The 16304-nt window shown below is 34.3% G+C and overlaps 1 protein-coding gene across 3 annotated transcripts; it reads right to left on the bottom strand.

The window, feature by feature from the left end:
- Positions 1-8045: 8045 nt before the first annotated feature.
- On the bottom strand, positions 8046-15282 carry LOC145625839 (UDP-rhamnose/UDP-galactose transporter 4-like). Of its 3 annotated transcripts, none has more exons than XM_081678589.1 (6): positions 14689-15282; positions 13457-13695; positions 10118-10302; positions 9829-10029; positions 8919-9080; positions 8046-8647 (listed from the first exon to the last, which is right to left on the bottom strand). In XM_081678589.1, exons 2-6 carry the CDS (start codon positions 13578-13580, stop codon positions 8312-8314), a joined length of 1008 nt encoding a protein of 335 aa, XP_081534715.1. In that variant the 5' UTR covers positions 13581-13695; positions 14689-15282; the 3' UTR covers positions 8046-8311. The 3 variants fall into 3 exon arrangements, with proteins under 3 accessions (XP_081534715.1, XP_081534717.1, XP_081534716.1); XM_081678591.1 differs by lacking the exon at positions 14689-15282 and adding an exon at positions 14017-14117; XM_081678590.1 differs by lacking the exon at positions 14689-15282 and adding an exon at positions 13880-13923.
- Positions 15283-16304: the final 1022 nt, after the last annotated feature.

Raw genomic sequence — 16304 nt, 5'->3', positions numbered from 1 at the left:
TAACTAATGAAACTTACAACGTAAATACTACACATCCAACCAATATTAGCAACATATTTTAAGTAAAGGTATGGTATTCAAGGATTTAAAGCTCTTAATAAAACGTGCTAATAGCTTATTAAAAATGTTAAAATAGCATGTTATAATAATAATAATAATAATAATAATAATAATAATAATAATAATAATAATAATAATAATAATAATAATAATAATAATAATAATAATAATAATAAAGGTAATGTTATACGTAGCCCTAAGGGCTATGTATAATCATTAAATATACTCTTGGAAATTGTATAAAATTAGGAATTCATGACAAAAACACGCGTAAATCAGTGTTATTAGTGTTTATATTTTGATGATTTCTTAATTTTTTACGATTTTCAAGTGTAAATTTAATGCTTATATGTAGCCCTAAGTGTTATGTATTCAATATCTCTGTGTTTTTAAAATGTCAAGAGACGTATATTATTCGGGTATAAAAATTGTCTCCCTTAAAAAAAAAAAAAAAAAAAAAAAAAATCATCCAACAAAAATTACATACACTTTAATAGTGGAGAACTGAAGATGGACAATACAAAGATTAATTCGCAATGTAATTATGGTAATTGTCAGAGTTCTTCCCATGTTCCAGATTTCCAACTATTTCCTTCTATAAAATTTACTCCGTACTTCAGTAATTTTTATTTACTTTACTAGTAGTACTCCGTAAAAGATAAGGTGGTTAAAAGACGAAATAAAAATTCTCATTTTTTTTTCCTAGTGTTCTTTAATTCAACTTTGTCAATGCTTGGATTTATAAATTGAGCATAAATTGCTATTTACTACTAGAGATGTCAATTCGAGTAAACGGGTCGGGTTTGGGTCGGGTCAACTCGGGTCTGGTCAATTCGGATTAATTCCATAACCTATGCGGGTCGGGTTTGGGTTGGGACATGCTTGAGTCGAGTCATACTTTTTATCGGGTTTGGGTCAGGTTTAGGTCGGGTTAATAAAAGGTCGGGTTACATTTGGGTCGGGTGAACAATAGGTCGGGTTTAATTCGGGTTTTCACGGGTTAGGGTAAAACTCGGGTTCAAGTCGAATTCGGTTCAAGTCAATAATTTGCGGGTTAGAATCGGGTCGGGTCATTCTCGGGTTTGAGTCGGGTTCGGTTCAAGTCAATAATTTGCGGGTTATAATCAGGTCGGGTCATTTTCAAGTTGGGTCATTCTCGGGTTCAAGTCGGGTTCGGTTCAAGTCAATAATTTGCGCATTTGCGGGTTATAATCAGGTTGGGTCATTTCCAAGTAAGGTCATTCTCGGATTCAAGTCGGGTTATGTTCAAGTCAATAACTTGCAGGTTACAATAAAGTCACGTCATTTCCAAGTCAGGTCATATTCGGGTTCAACTAAGTATAAATAGATAATTATCATTTTTATCAAGCTAATTATTTTCTTTGACTATAATATATATGACAATATACTAGAGAACTATAGTCTATAATTTAGGAAGATAATTATCTTCTTTTACCATATAACAAAAATATACTATATTTAACTCTTAAATTTGAGGATTATTCTCCTTTCTTTTGCTGGCTTGGACCGATTTGGTCTCCCTAGACAAAATGCTTTGATCAACAATAATAAGGTGGTCTAAATTGCATTTAAGGTGATTTGAAATCGGGTCAGGAATAATTTGGGTAGAATTTAGGTCGGGTTAACAAGTCGTGTTAATTTCGAGTTGGGTTATTAACAGATCGGGTTGAATTTTTGGGTCGGGTAAGTAATAGGTCTGGTAAAATTCGGGTCTGGTCAATAACAAGTCAGGTTGAATCTGGGTCAGGTCAATAACAAGTCGATCGGGTTGAATCTGGGTCAGGTCAATAACAAGTCGGGTTGATTTCAGGTCGGGTTTGTAACAGGTTGGGTTAAATTCGGGTCGGGTTAGGGACGAGTCAGGTTGAATTCAGGTCAGGTTAGTAACAAGTCGGGTTAAATTCGAGTTTTGACGGGTTAAAACGGGTTAGGGTTGATTTCTGTTCAAGTCAGGTTCGGTGCAAGTTAATTAAATTAGTCGTTGTAAACCGGTAAATCGGTGCAAATTGTAAACGGGTAAATTGGCCGTTTAACAGCAAATTGGATGGTTCCACACACCCAATTAGACTCCCGTAAGGTATTAAGGACCATGGTAAATATTTCGACAATTTGTATTTCGGGGCGAAAAAAAATAAAAAATTCTAAAATTGAAGGCTAATATCCACAATTTTTGAGAAATTTTGGAGGATTCGGGACCCGGTGTCAAAAATTCTTGAAATTATAGGGATACATCTCGGAGTCATATGATGCCGTTTGGAGCCATTTCTGATCATTATATGTGTGTCATAAATGTTCGTGGTAGGCTTGATTCAATGAAATCAGTGCAAGTTGTGAACCGGTAAATTGACCGTTTAAAGGTAAATTGGATACTTTAACTCGCCCAATTGGACTCCCGGAGGGTATTAGGGACCATGGTAAAAATTTTGGCAATTTTATTTGCGGGCGAAAAAAAAGTCAAAAATTCCAAAATGGAAGGCTTATATCCACGCTTTTTGAGAAATTTTGGAGGTTTCGGGGCACGGTGTCGAAAAGCATTGAGATTTTAGGGAATACATCTCGGGGTCATATAACGACGTTTGGAACCATTTATGATCAGTAAAAGTTTTCATAAATGTTCGTGGTAGATTCGATTTAATGAAATCGGTGCAAGTTATAAACCGGTAAAGGTCGTTTAAAGGCAAGTTAGGTGGTTCCACCCACCCAATTGGACTCCCGAAGGATATTAGGAACCATGGTAAACATTTCGACAATTATTATTTTTGGGTGAAAAAAGTCTAAAAATTTAAAAAATAAAGACTAATTTTATCCACGCGTTTTGAGAAATTTTGGAAGTTTCGGGGCCCGATATCGAAAAGCCTTGAGATTTTAGGGAATACATATTAGGCTCATATAATATCGTTTGGAACCAGATATGATCATTATTTGATATCATAAATGTTCGTGATAGGCTTGAGTTAATGAAATCGATGGAAGTTGTATACCAGTAAATTGGCCGTTTAAAGGCCAATTGGACGGTTCCAACCACCCAATTGAAATCCCAGAGGGTATTAGGGACCATGGTAAACAATTCGACAATTTTTATTTCCGGGCGAAAAAAAGTCAAAAAATTCCAAAATTGAAGGCTAATATCCACACTTTTTGAGAAATTTTGAAAGTTTCGGGCGCCCGGTCTCAAAAAGCATTGAGATTTTAAGGGATTCATCTTGGGGTCATATAATGCCGTTTGGAACCATATATGATCATTATATGTTGTCATAAATGTTCGTGGTAGGCTTGAGTTAATGAAATCGGTGCAATTGTAAATCGGTAAATTGGTCGTTTAAAAGAAAATTGGGTGGTTCCACCCACTCAATTGGACTCTCGGACGGTATTAAGGACCATGGTAAACATTTCGTCAATTTTTATTTCCGATCGGAAAAAAAATAAAAAAAATTCCAAAATTGAAGGCGCTAATATCCATGTTTTTTTGAGAAATTTTAAAGGTTTCGGGGCCCGTTGACTAAAAGAATCGAGATATTAGGGGATACATCTCGGGGTCATATAATGCCGTTTGGAACCATATATAATCATTATATGTTGTCATAAATGTTCGTGGTAGGCTTGAATTAATAAAATCGGTGCAAGTTGTAAATCGGTAAATTGGTCGTTTAAAGGCAAATTGGTTGGTTTCACCTACCCAATTGGACTCCTGGAGGGTATTAGGGACCATGGTAAACATTTCGGTAATTTTTATTTCTGGGCGAAAAGAAGTCAAAAAATTCAAAAATTGAAGACTAATATCCACGTTTTTTGAGAAATTTTGGAGTATTCGGGGCCCAGTATCTAAAAGTCTTGAAATTATAGGGAATACATCTTGTGGTCATATAATGTTGTTTGGAACCATATATGATCATTATTTGTTGTCATAAATGTTTGTGGCAAGCTTGAATTAATGAAATCGGTGCAAGTTGTAAATTGGCCGTTTAAAGGCAAATTGGTTGATTCCACCTACCCAATTAAACTCCTGGAGGGTATTAGGGACCATGGTAAACATTTCGACAATTTTTATTTCCGGACGAAAAAAGTAAAAAAAATTCAAAAATTGAAGGCTAATATCTACGTTTTTTGAGAAATTTTGGAGTATTCGGGGCCCAGTGTCTAAACGTCTTGAAATTATAGGGAATGCATCTCGTGGTCATATAATGTCGTTTGGACCCATATATGATCATTATTTGTTGTCATAAATGTTCGTGGTAGATTTGAGTTAATGAAATCGGTGCAATTTGAAAACCGGTAAATTGGTCGTTTAAAGAAAAATTGGATGGTTCCACCCACCCAATTGGACTCCCGGGGAGAATTAGGGACCATAGAAAACATTTCGATAATTTTTATTTTTGGGCGTAAAAATTAAAAAAATTAAAAAAATTGAAGGTTAATATCCACGTTTTTTGAGAATTTTTGGAGTCTTTGGGGCCTAGTGTCTGAAAGTCTTGATATTATAGGGAATACATCTCGTGGTCAAATAATGTCGTTTGGAACCATATATAATCATTATTTGTTGTCATAAATGTTCGTGATAGACTTGAGTTAATGAAATCGGTGCAATTTGTATACCGGTAAATTGGTTGTTTAAAGGCAAATTGGATGGTTCCCCATCCACCCAATTGGACTCTCGGAGGATATTAGGGACCATGGTAAACAATTCAGCAATTTTTATATCTGGGCGAAAAAAAGTTAAAAAAATTCAAAAATTGAAGGCTAATATCCACGTTTTTTGAGAAATTTTGGAGTATTCGAGGCCCAATGTCTAAACGTCTTGAGATTATAGGGAATACATCTCGTGGTCATATAATGTCGTTTGGATCCATATATGATCATTATTTGTTGTCATAAATGTTCGTGGTAGACTTGAGTTAATGAAATCGGTGCAATTTGAAAACGGTAAATTAGTCGTTTAAAGGAAAATTGGATGGTTTCACCTACCCAATTGGACTCCCGGGGAATATTAAGGCCCTAGGTAAACATTTCGTCAATTTATACTTCTGATCGAAAAAAAGTCAAAAAATTCCAAAATTGAAGGTATAATCCACGATTTTTGAGAAATTTTAGAGGTTTCGGGGTCTGTTGACGAAAAGACTCGAGATATTAGGGCTCGGGGTCATATTATGTCGTTTGGAACCATATATAATCATTATATGTTGTCATAAATGTTTGTGGTAGGCTTGATTTAATGAAATCGGTGCAAGTTGTAAATTAGTAAATTGACCGTTTAAAGGCAAATTGGTTGGTTCCACCTACCCAATTAGACTCTTGAAGAGTATTAGGGACCATGGTTAACATTTCGGCAATTTTTATTTCCGGGCGAAAAAGGCAAAAAATTAAAAAATTGAAGGCTAATATCCACGTTTTTGAGAAATTTTGGAGTCTTCGGGGCCCAGTGTCTAAATGTCTTGAAATTATAGGGAATACATCTCGTGGTCATATAATGTCGTTTGGACCCATAGCTTGAGTTAATGAAATCGGTGCAATTTGTAAACCGGTAAATTGTCCGTTTAAAGAAAAATTGGATGGTTCCAACCACCCAATTGAATTCTCTGGGTGAATTAGGGACCATGGTAACCATTTCGACAATTTTTATTTCTGGGCGGAAAAAAAAGCTCAAAATTGGTGAGTGATTATAAGGAAAAATGATTATTTTTTTATTTAAAAAAAAAAACAATTATAAGGAAAAATGATTAAAGTAAGATAATTAGAAAAATTAGGCGTCAAAGACATATTGTGTAATTATTGCCATCCTATCGGGTAAAATTTTTAAAAGTAAAAATGTGACACAACCGGAGTTTAAGATTTAAGGTTTTTATTTTTATTTTTATTTTTTATTTTTTTTTTCAAATACTGTAAATCACAGCCCATTAAAATTGAAAAGGATTCTTAAATTCATATTATAGCAGTGTTTAAAATTATGATTATATAGGTAATTATGTTGGTTGAAAAGAAAGGGTGTGGGGTTAAGAGGGCTTTCATTTGGTCATCTTTGTTTTTAGCAAAGTCAAGTACAAAATTTTTAGAAAAAAAAAAGGAGATAACAAGGATTAATAATCAAAAATCAATGATGCCACACGAGAGATTGATATTAGACAATTAGAGGAGCCTTCAATTCGACCCTACCATTTTTTTCATAATTATTTTACGTGTATACGATAATTGGGAGAGATGGAATGAGTTTGCCTTTTAGGTTGCACATAATTTTGGGCCTTTTAGCTATGCTTTTTGCTAGTTTTTACCAAACAATGATTTTCCCATCCTTCTTCCCCAACTCCCATTCTCGTTTGGCACCCAACAACAATCAACATAACATCATATGTTAACGTTGGGTCCACCACGTCAATAATTATACAGGTATAAAATAATAATCTCTCTTATATATTCGAATGTACGATACACTTAAGACTATTTTCGTACATTTATATAAATAGGGTTTTAAATAAGTAAATAAACAAACGATAAACAAATCTGTGTACGTCGTATCATAGATCGTATTATAAACGTTCGTTAGATGAGTGGGACCATATAGTTTAGGGACTTCATGTTTTGCTTTTGACATATTGTCTTCAAGCCCAAACTATTTTAAAGTCTCTTCATTTTTTTTGACTATTCTTTGGTGATTATGATAAGGTATAATTGCATAAAAGGCCTATGATGTTATATGTTAGATGGGTTGAAGACCAAGTTTAGGTACGATCATATCTCATTAATGGTAAGTTATTAACATCTGATCCAATGTTATATTTTCTATTTCTCTTCATTAATAGCAGTATAACACATGAATATGAAGTACTCTTGTACGGTACCGTAACGCCTAAGCCCCCCTATAGCCTAGAGGTGATCGAAAAATCGGGCCGGAACGACTCTTAATATCGCATGCCCAATCATGCAAAAAAAAAAAAAAAAAAAAAAAAAAAAAATCCAAACCCGTTCTATTTTTGAGCCGGGCTAATGTTGATCAACTCGACTCTAACCCCTAGGTTGAATGGAATGATCTACTTTCACAAATTTGTTACAGAATAACTAATAATTAATTAATTATGGATTACATTCATTACTCACTACCGAATAGTATATTTTTTTCTCTACTTTTTTATTTTACTTTGCACAAAGGGAGTAATTGAAGTTGCAACATCAAAAACTCATTTTGAACTCATAGTAACTAGAGTAATAATGATCCGAGGTAAGCATAGACTTAAGTTTTTGATATACTCATCATTCACTGTAAGAAAGAAAAAAAAAAAAAAAAAAGGGAACCAATAACAAAATATAAAACTATATCTTAAGTTAGGCAAAGTATTAATGTTTTACTGCTCCTAGTTTATTTGAGCAAATAATTAAATGTACAAAATGAAACAGGTAAAAGAAAGGACCACTACCATAAGAAGTATGTATCTGATAGACATTACTCTTTATAAACGACATTTCCATCATCCTACTACATACTCTTGCATTTACTGCTATGAAAATGGCCGGTCCATCATCTACTACTGGCTAGTATTATATTTGTTCATACCCTACCTTCTTTATTTCACAAAACCATGCTCATGTACATTTCAGTTTTCTCATTAATGCAAATTCCCCTATGCCTATGGATCTATTACGGACCAACACCAACCTTTATACGACACCCGACACCCTCTCCGGTCGTGTAACTGTAACATATGAATTACGTTTGCATCAATATTACCCCTCGACAATGCCTCTATGTAACACTTCCGGTGTATAAATGTATCTTATATGGCAACTAATGAAGCAGACACACAGCCTTACATTAGTGGTAGTCTGGTAGATAGATCGACGGGGCATTTGATTTGGTCCATTATATACCCCAAGTCCCCAACGCTAAAGTCTAGCAAATGTTCAGCTCCATTACGGATAGAGGATACAAGATAGAACCGCAACCACAAGGTTTAACTATGTCATTAGAATTCAAGAGAACCAAAAGAACATCTGAATATTTGATTAGTTTTGAAATGCTAATCTGTTCACAAAACAATGGAGGTATTCATGCTACATATCTGATCTTCACTATATAGTCTATAATATTAAGGAACGGTATAAAATTACGGAGAAAAATAAAATTAAGAGCTATAACATGAAAAACTATAAAGGATGTATGAAAAATTCTTGAAGACTTGTTCCTCATCAGCCGTTTTCTCTAGTGTGCCATATTTATTTGTTTAGTCTGAGCCTCAGTAAAGATCTATACCTTCCCATTGGGTTCATTGGATTCAGCCCCTAGTAACTTGTCAAGATCTTGCGTCTCCGCCTCAGAGACTGGAGGGGACCAGCGCTCCTTTCCTCCGGGTTTGGATGAAGCACTGCCATACCACATCATTCCCAAGATTGCAATAATCATGCCCAAAACAACGTGCCAGTTGAGACCCTCTTTGCCAAAGAAAGTGAATCCCATGACCAAGACAAAAATAGTCTTCATGTGACCAAGTACTTGGAAGGTCACAGCTGAGAATCTACCGATGCAGATAAACTGGCTCAGGTTGGTGCCGATTGCAATGGTACAGGACAGTATAATAAAGAACTGCAGAAACAAGCAATTAACATAATTAGGATTGTAGAAAACCGGCAGTAACAGATGAGCAGCAGCTCCCAAAAAGATCTCGTTAAAAGTAGAGTACAAATTAGCATTAAAAGAAAATAAAGGATATGAGTTGAGAGCTTGTAAGTGTCTAAAACATAAATTAGTGTCACCGCAAGTAACATGAGATATACAAGTTTCCTCTCATTTGAAGAGCTACAATGGAAGCCAAAAGGGCACAAATTTCATGTAAACACACATCAAAATTACTTACCAAAGATACTGAACTGTAAGGGTAAGCATCAACTCTTTGACCAGTCAGCCAATGATCAAGAAACGGCCCCACAATAAGCAGGGAAGCAGCCTGTACTGGAGCAGTGCGGCCCAATAGATTGAAAGAACCGATAGAATACTTGCGTTGTAGATGATGTACATACTGCAGAAGATAACAAAATCAACATAAGAACATGCAAAACAAGAAAAAGATGCGATGTTTTTCAGTGCAGAAGCAGCAGCAGTTTAGTTGGAAAAATCATAAGAGACATGAAGAAACAATAATGCTAATGGCTGAAATGGAGATTAACTTGCTTAAAAAACTGAAGAACATGCCAGTGAGGTTGATAAAAGTTAAAGCTTGCAAATCCATCATTTAATAAGGGGGGATTAGAAGAATAAGCCAAGGATTATTCATAAAAGCATACATCTGGACCTCCCCCAGTTGTGGTATTAGGAACAAGATCTAGACTTCCCCTAGTTTTGGTATTAGGAACAAGCTGTTCTCATACATAATTGATTATTCACCAAAATAAAACTCTAAAAGAAACAAGTCAAGGGATTGGATATGCCAACAACAAAAGTTTACATAAACCACTATCTGTTCAGTATCACTGTAAAATTCTAAGATTTTGGGTTATCCAAGAACCTTGTCAATTTATGGAGAATCAGAACCAGTATTTTCAAGAGTTAAGACCTCCATTTTCTTAAGCTGGACTATTAGGACTATTATAACTGTATATTGAATCTAATCATTCAAACTTTATCATACTATCTCTGGAATCTCATAGCCCAAAACTGGCATGGTAGTAAAACCGAATAAAAGCCAACTAGAGATGACAAACTAGCCGGCTCTCATAAACAAACAAGTCATGCAGCAAAAAACAGAATAATTAGTTTTTAGAGCTTACGTATTGTTGCAGAGAGGTACTCCAAACAGCCACAAAAGCGGCAATGAAACCCTTGGCATTGACACTAATGTCTGTGACAGTGCAGACTCCAACCCCAACTAGGACTAATAAAATACTAAGCTTGGTATCCCTAGAGTACCGCACCTTGTCCAATGCTACCTCAAGAAAACAGGACACTGGGATCATACTCAGCTTGGCAATCTGAAAGATGAGGCAAACACATTACTTTTAAGTGCTAAAGTTTGGCATTGTATATTATCAATTCAGTTTGATGGAAAGCTTTACTGACCTGATAAAATCCTACAGAATTCCACATCAGACTCACGTTCATTCCAACAATGGAGAAGTTTGCAAAAAGAACAAACTTCAGAATATCCGAAAACGGAAGTTGTGTAGGCTGGATATAACCCAGCCAGCGGAACGTAGAAGTCATGAGAGTGGTTGTTAGAAAATGGAGACCAGTCAATGTGGTTGCTGCATACACAAAAAGGTCCACCAGTTAAGCATATTAGTAAAAAATAACAGCATCACAATTACATTATAAAACCTTCAAGCAGAAATACTGTCACAAATTTTCATAATAAATAAATTTGTAAAATTGAAGTTGCAGAATTCACTGGTACACCTAACACCACTTGAATGGTGATAATTGATTGAAGCTTAATCTATGTCAGTGCTAGGGAAGAGATTGGCTACATAGAACCTTAAGTCAAGTCTCAAATGCTGATATTATCTCATTACAACCTAAACCCATATGGTAACAGCTTGGCCTCGCTTTTAATTAAGACACCCTGGAGATGCAACAACGCCGCATAGGCCTTTTGGGGTTTCCTCATAGTAATGACATATAGATTCCGAGGGAAGTTCCATCCTACATGACAATTAGCAAGATGAAGTATCCCACCAACCCAATATGAAGGTCTTCTCCAAATTCCAGTAATGACATCCAAGTAGTGAGGCAAAAGATATTAGAAATACTACTGAGAAGCAAGTTGAAGCATGGCAGTGTTAGCATCACATAACCAACAAAGGGTATTCCATGAAACATGGTGTGGAATGAAGCACAAGAGAAGCAGGCCTATGAAATGTGACACAACCTTTTTTCCTAACCCATACCCTACAATTTTGATGATAATAATGTTGAAGCCAAAATCTATAATGTCAATTCAGAGAGTTAAGAGTGTTGGAAACTCATTAACTCATATTGACTAAATGGTCAGCAACAAATCAATGAGAGTTACACTATTGAAGTCCAAAAGGCTATACAACTGCCAGAGAGGACCTAAGACCCTAAGGGCACATGTTTCTTCCTTCTGCCCCATTCTCCTATTTCAACCTCCTTTCTTTCCTCAATATCCCCATTTGTGCCTTATTCCCGGGCTTACTTGAGCTTCCTTTCTTCTCTTCACTGCAAGCCAGGCTTAACTCCTACTTCCAACCCTATTCTTGCCCAAGAATCCTGTATCCCCTGGCCCACTCTCACTTCCCAGTGTACTTCAGTATACCTCTTTACTTAGGCCTACCACAAACTTTGATAAAACATAATATCGCAATTCAAATATGACATTCATTAAAAAAAAAACTGATTGTTCAAAATATATATATATATATATATATATATATATATATATATATATATATATATATATATATATATATATATATATATATATATATATATATATATATATATATTTCCACTCCTTCCCAAAATGTTACTTATTTCTGCTGAGAAGTTCTCTCAACAACATAACATCCACCAGACAGCAGTTCAGTTCAGTGTCAAAACCTTTATTGATCAATGTCTTCTGGGTGTTATCGGTTTACCCAGCCCAATATCTACAATGTGCATCGCTTACATTGAAAATCCAGGATTAGCCTGAAATTGAGGCTCTTGTCATGCTAAGGCAAATATACTTCCTTCCACAGTCAGTTTAGTCCCTGAAATTGAAAATGGAAGCCCAATGGCCCCCATCAATTGTCAAATTGTTGGCAGATGCCAATAGGTGGTGCAAGCTGCCACCAATTTCCTAGTCAGCATTCTTGCAAACACATCAAGTGTTTCACAAAGTAAAACATCAAAGCGGAGCCTTGGTCGAGTTAGTTTAAGTGCTGGCTAGCTTTATGCTGCTTCGAAGTTCAAGAGTCAAGAATTCTCAACTCTGCTTCTGCCCAACAGAAGACCTAGTCACATGAAGCTGTGATGCGCAGTTCCCCGGTGCCTCCTATAGGTACCATACTCAAATGTTAGCCTAAGGTACAATCAGTCTTTCAAGGAGTATCCATCTGACTTGTGGAGCATCTTCAGTATTGCAGATTTCGAATAAGAGGTCTAGCTCCCAGCACCACAGTATAGGTGGCTCATCCCCCCAACAAAAGTAACAACGTAGTAAACTGAGTGTCTCTCTTCTACCCAGTATTATTACCTGTTAAACACTCTAGTCTAGTACATTGCTTGCACCAACACTTTCATGTCAATAATCCATCCTCATGCTCTGTACTTTAAATGAACCAGATTGAACTTTTCCGAAATAATATTTGGACTTAAATTGTTTTAATCTAAATCTAGACCAAATTTTCACAACAAAACTCAATATAATCTAGATCAAATAATTTTTCTTTTACATAATTCTGATATCAATCAAAAGGTAATCCAAAATTAAAGTCTGCTTATCATTTTGGCTAGAACTTGCCCACATTCAGCCCTATAAAACCCATACTTAGATTCAAAATTGAGAAAACCCTACCAGATGATCACGCTTTGACACTGATGAAAGACAAAATTTTACCCTCTTGTGAATAAATAAATCATCCAGATTAAACTTAAGTATGTTTCTAACATTGAGACCGAGTCCAATTTGAAAATCCAATCAGATATTGGAAAGTTGAGTCCGCGTTAGCAATTCAGGCTTGATTGAAACTGAACATCAGCCAATCCATATTCTATAAACTTACACATCTACCCTCAACTAAAGTAAAAGAGTTTATGCTGGCGAATTACTCACTAATCCTCAAGTTACAGAATATTAGTACTCTTCTTTGATACAAAGTACTTGAGAAGGAAAATAAAGTCAGGCAGGGAGGAGCAAACAAACAATTATCCTGTATTCTTAATTTCATTTGTATTAGCAGCTTATAAATCTCCTTCATATAAAGTAACATTATCATAGATCTCAAGATTTGTGGTTGATAAAGTTAAACTATGTGCATTTGGATTCCTAAACCTCATCAATGGCAAGACCCATCAATTAAAATTGAAATAAAAAGTAAAATGCTAAAAAAAAATACAAAATTCTGAATTATTAACAAGAAACAATAATACAGTTTCTTGAACACAGCCATTTGGAATTATGAGGAAGGCATTAATTTGGAGAATTTATTTCCTATTAATAAATCAACATATTAAATTGGAGAGTTTCCTTCCCATTAATAAGTATCAAATGTTACTGTAGGTGGTATGCCAGTGATCACGTCATAAAAATTAAATCTCAACCAACAACTGAATTATGAATTATGTTAAGCAGAAAGCAAAAGGTCAACCATTTATAGATCATTAGCAAAGATAAAGAAGATATGCTAGCAAGAAAATCATACAAAAAAGGTATAATTAAAAACTGTGAATCCTCACCAAAAGTGAATCCATAATTTGCCATCAAGGCCTTGTTAACAATGATGATCCCCACTGAAGTGACGACATTAAAAAACCATGCCCCTGCATCAAGAGCGGCTTTCTTATCACCCTTACTCGACATCGTAGGAAGTCACTGCTACAGAGACCTTAGTGCCGCTAAAGAGCCGTTTATCCTGACCGAAAAAACGCCAGATAAACAGCCCGAAAACTAATCCAGATGATAGCTGCAACTCCTCCTGTACACTATCTCAACATTAGAAAGGATGCCTTACAAGATCTGATTGAACTTGAAATCGACAATGAAATTACAAATGACAAGTTATGCAAGACGCGCTCACAACTCACAGATGTGAAATACAGTTATGCAAAGCAACCCAGCTTATAAAATTGACAGAGATTGACTAGTCAAAAAGAACCCACCTTTGAATTAGTACAGTAGTATCAAAAATATGCAGTTGATGATGGAAGTATTCATTAAAAAAAATTAAGCAAGAACAATTAAATATATAAATAAAAGTCTCCTCTTAACGTCTCAAAGACTAAAAGGGCCCTCCTACCTTGTTGATCTAGAATAATTATGGTAATGCACCCCCAATAAAATAATCAACAAACTGGATCTTACATTACCTTCATAATTAACTACATTATTATTGTTACTATTATTATAAAAAATTTATAATAATATCAACCTATGATTCATTACCATATAAAAGAATATTTTCACAAGCAACAAACCCTTTTCTTTCCATGTTATGTCAGATTATATTATTTAATTCACCCATAACATGGCACAACCTATAAACACAAATTATTTTAGATCATCATGCTGGAAACACTAAAATACAATCTCAACTTTGTCCCTTTTTTAATAAAAACAAATATTGGGAAACTTCTAACAGTGTCAAATTTCAAAAATCAACTATACTTCATAAGTTCATATATTACCCATAAAATATTTCCACAATTCATGTTAATTATTTCTAAGCAGTAATTTAATTATAGTTTCGAAATTTTCTGGGACACAGATCAATTTTTATTCAACCCCAACTAATCATTGTACCAAACAAAAACCCAGAACTTTAAAATACAAAAACAGCAAAATCCAGAAATGTAGAGTCTAAAACAACAAAACCCAGAAAAGGAATACCATAAAACAACAAAACCCATAAATGTAATACCAAAAATCAACAAAACCCAGAAAGTAAAATCTGAAATTGCATAGAGCATACCTTTGATTGCAGTAAGAATATGAGACAGAATTTGATAAAAGAAGGCTAAAAAGTAGAAGAAAGAGTAAGGTAGAGTGAAATAGTGAGAGAAATAAGATTTCAATGGAGATTCTATGATTAATATTTGTGGGAATTAAGGGTTTTGTAATCGCCATTAAAGTGGGTTAGGAAGAGACGTAGATTGGAAGAGAGAGAGAGTGAGGAGGTGCACAAGTTTTGTGTTTTCAATCTTTTCATGGTTTTTTGGGGTTTACTTTTATTTTTAAAATTAAAAAAACAAATTGAATTAATTTTCACTTTTTTTTTCTTGATCTTGAGAAGTTTAGAGTTGAGAATCAATTTTATAAAGAGGTTTGTATAATTTCACAATTTTATAATGAGGCTTGTAATTGATAAATATGTTTTATAATGGGATTAGCCAAACAATTTTGAAGTTGTATAAATTGGACTAATTGTATGTTTTAAATTTTTGGAATGATGAATTAAAGACCTTTAATGCTTATAGTTATTATTTATTGAATTAATTTATGAGGCCAAAAGTTGTGGCAAGTTTTAGGGTGGGGTTACAAAAAGTTTATTCCTTTGCTTTCATTATTAGTTACTTAGATTTTTAAGTCAAATCAACATGTGAGATGAAAGCATAGAGGAGGAGTTTATAAGTTAAAATACAAGTTAATTATGTGTTTTAACTCTTAATTAATGGTCTTTTTCATAAATGATCTTGGAATCAATTGTGATGAGAATTGTGTTGGGTTTGTGGAGTTGCCACAATAAACATATATGTTATGTATGTGCCTAATTTAGGTAAGGTAACATCTAATCCCTATATTTTTCTTATGTGTGCTTAATTGGGTAGTTTGTTGGGATTGATTTTTATGAGATTGGATTATATAAATTGAAAAACTTTAGTGGGAGTTTTGGTTGAATGTTGACGGGTGTTAAATTAACTTTCAATGAGTTTTATTTTTTACATTTTATTAGTACACAAGCAAGTGATTGGAAAGTAAGAGATACAGAATATCCGAAAAAGGTGAATCTTAGACAAAAACAAAAGTACTTAAAATAATAATTAGTGGACCAATATTGTAATGACACGTGCTAAAGATATAAGTAAATGAATAAACAAATACCAAGTATGATTTTCATGTCTTAATGTGAAAAAAAGGTGAGATCTTTTATATTTTGTATATATTAGAAACAAATAAATATATAGTGAAATATTTGTTTGAAACAAATTATGGAGTATCACAAAACTATGGGAGTGTGTATATTAAGTTAAATACCCTAAAGTTTTACCTCAAGATCCCAAGTAAGCTAGATTAGTTTTTCATAATTGTCATCTTCTAATAAATAATTTGCATGTTTATGCACATAAATATATTCACATATACTCATCCCCAAAACCACCAACTTTGTTCACATGGATGCATATGTGCAAACTCACACATATGCTTTAAATGGTGTTTGACCTAAATTACTTTGGTATTTATCCAATCAATTAAGGGAGAAATTAAAAGAGGTATGGAGCTCACGAAGTTGTTTTCTTAGTGAAGTAAACGATGATTAAATAAATGATGTTTGTCAATGGAGTCGAATATTCGGTTAATGAAGAATAT

Source organism: Chenopodium album, chromosome 1, assembly GCF_948465745.1.
Source record: "Chenopodium album chromosome 1, dcCheAlbu1.1, whole genome shotgun sequence".
Lineage (NCBI taxonomy): Eukaryota > Viridiplantae > Streptophyta > Magnoliopsida > Caryophyllales > Amaranthaceae > Chenopodium > Chenopodium album.
Note: the sequence above shows the minus strand (reverse complement) of the source record. Positions and strands in the feature narration are given on the sequence as shown.

Coding starts and splice junctions, on each gene's coding strand:
- LOC145625839 (XM_081678589.1), bottom strand. CDS start 13,580: ATGTCGAGTAAGGGTGATAAGAAAGCCGCTCTTGATGCAGGGGCATGG. Junction 10,030..10,117: donor ATTCTGTAGGATTTTATCAG/GTCAGTAAAGCT, acceptor CTCATCTTTCAG/ATTGCCAAGCTGAGTATGAT. Junction 8,648..8,918: donor CTTACAGTTCAGTATCTTTG/GTAAGTAATTTT, acceptor TTGTTTCTGCAG/TTCTTTATTATACTGTCCTG.